At 33.9% G+C, this 3,993-nt stretch overlaps 1 protein-coding gene across 1 annotated transcript; it reads left to right on the forward strand.

Annotated features, from left to right (window-relative positions):
* Nucleotides 1–1,237: 1,237 nt before the first annotated feature.
* Nucleotides 1,238–2,544, forward strand: Prosalpha3 (Proteasome alpha3 subunit). The gene is made up of 6 exons (XM_064065365.1): nucleotides 1,238–1,356; nucleotides 1,525–1,567; nucleotides 1,619–1,781; nucleotides 1,832–2,129; nucleotides 2,183–2,306; nucleotides 2,354–2,544. The coding sequence occupies exons 1-6, from the start codon at nucleotides 1,354–1,356 to the stop codon at nucleotides 2,494–2,496; spliced, it is 774 nt and encodes a 257-aa protein (XP_063921435.1). The 5' UTR covers nucleotides 1,238–1,353; the 3' UTR covers nucleotides 2,497–2,544.
* Nucleotides 2,545–3,993: the final 1,449 nt, after the last annotated feature.

Genomic DNA, 3,993 nt, shown 5'->3' on the forward strand with positions numbered 1-3,993 from the left:
TGTTTGATGTTCAATCTTAATCTTAGATAAGAATTCTTTGTTGTTTAAAATTTCGCGAGCGTGTATGGCGAATTTAAATGTTGTTCATTGCTCTTTTTGAAACTTTAACACTTGTTCAGTTATAGTTTAATATCACAGTTGTAGAAATTGAACATTTAAATGGAATTGAGGTAAATAACACGATAACACGTGGTGGAAGCGGAGTGCGCGGTTCCTTGTCGAGCTGCACAAAAGACGCAGATCTTGTAATAGCAGCCAGGAGAGCAGTCGGGATGACGGGACGCTCACGGTATGGCCCAATGAGTGTCTAGCTGATATTCTTAAAGAAGTTTTTAAGAAAATCAGTGCAATTGGTTTGAAGGTTCATTCTATAAGCTCAGAATGGGATCGGCGAATCAAGCTATGTGGAAAACCCTTGGAATAAAAGCTGAAAGAAAATGCGAAACAAAAAATTATGTCCTAAACCCAGTTAATGGCGAAAAAATTTACTTTTTAGCTGATGGGCCACATTTATTAAAAAACATAAAGCAATGTTTGGTACAGAACAAAATCATTCAATTACCAAATGATTTTGTTGAAAAATATAAACTAACTTCTGATTTGGTTGACGTGCAAGACATTAAAGATTTTTGTGAAGAAGAAGGCAAATTTGAGCTGCAATTTGTGTCTAAATTAAATGTGGATCTTTTACGATCTAACCATTTTAACAAAATGAAGGTGTCAAATTCTCTAAACGTTTTGAATCGAAATGTTAGTTGTGGGATAAAATTTGATGCGAAAGAGGAGAGAGAAGACAAATTCTCTCTCTTCTCTAACGACAGCTGTTTTTATTGATGTTGTACATAGGTGGTTTCAGTTGATTAGTTCTAGATCAACTACTTTGGCCTTGAGCAAGTTTAATGTGCTTGTCTATACCTAGTTCCTAGTTCAATTGTAGCCCCTATTTAAAATTTTCCTAGTAACGCCACTGACCTTTTGGCATTAGTTTTAGATCAAAAATTGCTGCCACTTGTCAGCTCTACTCTTATCATTATACTATTTAGGTACACTAGATAAGACCAATACCTTCTAAAAGATAATGTTAGCCCTCATTGTTTATCATTCACTGTGATTTTTTTAAAATTAAATTCAAACTTTTAGTACTTGGTTAATCGTCCAGATGGCCCTCGTAAACTTGTATTTTTACCGATAAAACAGTATTCTTAGTTATCATTGTCAGAATTCGATGAGTCCTTGAATTTCCTCAACCCCGAAGTGGATAGTTGATGAGAGTTGAATTTTGTTTTGTGGTTGCAAGAGCGGGTTGTGTTTTGGTTTTAAACAAGTTCCGGAAACTTGCTTTTCTGTTTCATAATGGTATGACCTTCCTATTAATCTTATACACCCATCACTCCATATTTTCTTACTTTAACTAAAAAATAGCGATTTTTGTTTACATTTTACTTTGTCGGTTTCGCATTGAGGTTATGTTTGTTTTTACTGCATTGTCATCTTTCAAAAATTTGTAATTTAAACGCATTTTAGGCTCGACGATATGACACAAGAACAACAATATTCTCACCTGAAGGTAAATATCAAAGTAATGAATAAAAACCGAATTATTGATTGTTACTTATAGGCCGACTCTACCAAGTGGAATATGCTATGGAAGCCATCAGCCATGCAGGTACTTGCTTGGGTATTTTAGCCAACGACGGCATTCTCCTAGCTGCCGAAAGACGTAATACCAATAAACTGTTGGATGAAGTGTTTACTTCTGAAAAGATCTATAAACTTAACGAGTAAAGTTAATCTGGTGAAGGTATTTAAATCACTACTGATTTATTTCTAGTGATATGGTATGTAGCGTGGCGGGAATAACTTCAGACGCAAATGTGTTAACCAATGAACTTCGTCTCATTGGACAAAGATACTTATTTCAATATGGGGAGTCCATCCCTTGTGAACAACTAGTGTCGTGGCTTTGTGACGTTAAACAAGCTTATACACAATATGGAGGTAAACGTCCATTCGGTGTGTCAATTTTGTACATGGGGTGGGATAAGCATTATGGATATCAGTTATACCAGTCAGATCCTAGTGGAAATTACAGTGGCTGGAAAGCTACTTGCATTGGAAACAACAGCGCGGTAAAAATCACTTGCTGAATGTAGTGAAGAACATTCATTAACTGTTTTTTTAGGCTGCCATATCCAGTTTAAAACAGGAATACAAAGAAGGTGAAATGACTTTGAATGAAGCAAAGAACTTAGCTATTAAAGTTCTAGTAAAAACATTAGATATGACAAAACTAACAGCAGAGAAAGGTAATTAGAATAATTGGGTTTTCAAACTATTAAAGTAATTGTTTTAGTTGAAATGGCTACCCTCAGTCGTATCGATAATAAAACTGTTATTCGTATTCTTACAAGTAAGGAAGTTGAGGCGCTAATTAATCAGTATGAAAAGAAAGAAACTGAAGCTGAAGCTTTGAAAAAAGAACAAAAAGGTGCATAGTATGTTGCAGTGTATTGAAATAAATAAATTTTTATTTGAGTTATTAAATTTCAACAAAGTCCATCAATTGTAAAAATCCATTTGTAGCATTGTGAATGTTGTGGCGGTATTAATCCAAAATGAGTTTTAATATACAACAAAAAAAATTGGTCTAAAGAGTTTAGACAGTACATACTTCCCTTGTTGTCAGGAACGCGTATAATATGTTGCCTATGCAAAGATTGGCGTGAACAGATAAAGTGAACACCTGTATAGTACTTGTAATAATAAATAGCCATAACACTTATCAACCTGTAGACGTGAGAGTAAAACAGAAACTAAACTAAAAGATGTTTTCTACGAATTGCAAAAACCGGATGACAATGCCGACGGTCCAGACTTTTTTTTGTTCTGACTTCTGTTTATTGAATAAAACACTACATTTTATTTAGTTTTTGGATGCTGTAATTCACATTTGGTTAATTATAACTTGTCTAGATCTAGGGGAGCATGAAATATCGAGGAATTTGAAAGTACCAAATAATCCAATGGACTCCATTACTGTACGTCCTTAGGTTATCCCCGATAAGAAAAACAACTTGTGTTTATGTTTATACATCAGAAGAATGTCACGTAGAAATTAGTTTGATTTGAATGAGTTCGTCCCCTCAAAACAGGGGATCAAAACAATTAACTATAGTAAGCTACAGGCGACAAAATGTTCTGAATATGATTATTATAACTCTTCAGGAATGAAGACGTTTGTATTTTCACATTTTTGGGGAAAATGGGGTGACTCGTTTTTAATTTAATCCATAAAAAATTGGTCTAAAGAGTTTAGACAGTACTTCCCTCGCTGTCGGAAACTTGACGACTGTATGCCTATTGTGTTTTTTTTTCTCATTACATTTTTGTAGTGGGAATTAAAAAAAAAAAATGTGATGATGTCATCAACATTTTTGCAAGGACACGTATATCAGTTGGGATAGATGTAGTGTAATACTAAGAATAAAATTATTGTATTCCCAAATTTTCGGGAAAATGAATTGGGTCGTTTTGAATATTGATTTTTATAATCAATAAAATAACGAAACAATTTACTCGCGTATACGGCAACTGAAAATCGTTTATGTATAAACATTCTTAATTTAAGATGACAGGCGTAACAGCATACGTGAGAGTCAAACAGAGAAACTGTAAACAAAACGACCATCGGTTTTATTGCTTCGACTTCCGCTTATTATATAAAACATTGGGTTTTATTTTAATTCTTGACTGTGAAATTCACAATTGGTTGATTATAAACATGTCTATTTCACATTCGCGGAACCAAGTGATCGCATAAAACAAATGCAGGTCTGTAATGTTAAAGTCGATGTAAATAAGCGATGCTACCCTTATGTTTCAACCGAGTTTTTCCTTTAACAAATTTTGTGTCTACCAAATTGGGTTGGTTGGGGTGTAATACTAATAATAAGTGTTGCCTTTAATTTAATCAATAAAATAAATTGACTTCAT

The sequence above is a fragment of the Zophobas morio genome, unplaced genomic scaffold, assembly GCF_036711695.1.
Source record: "Zophobas morio isolate AGI-343-1 ecotype UQ-CSIRO unplaced genomic scaffold, CSIRO_AGI_Zmor_V1 ptg000026l, whole genome shotgun sequence".
NCBI lineage: Eukaryota > Metazoa > Arthropoda > Insecta > Coleoptera > Tenebrionidae > Zophobas > Zophobas morio.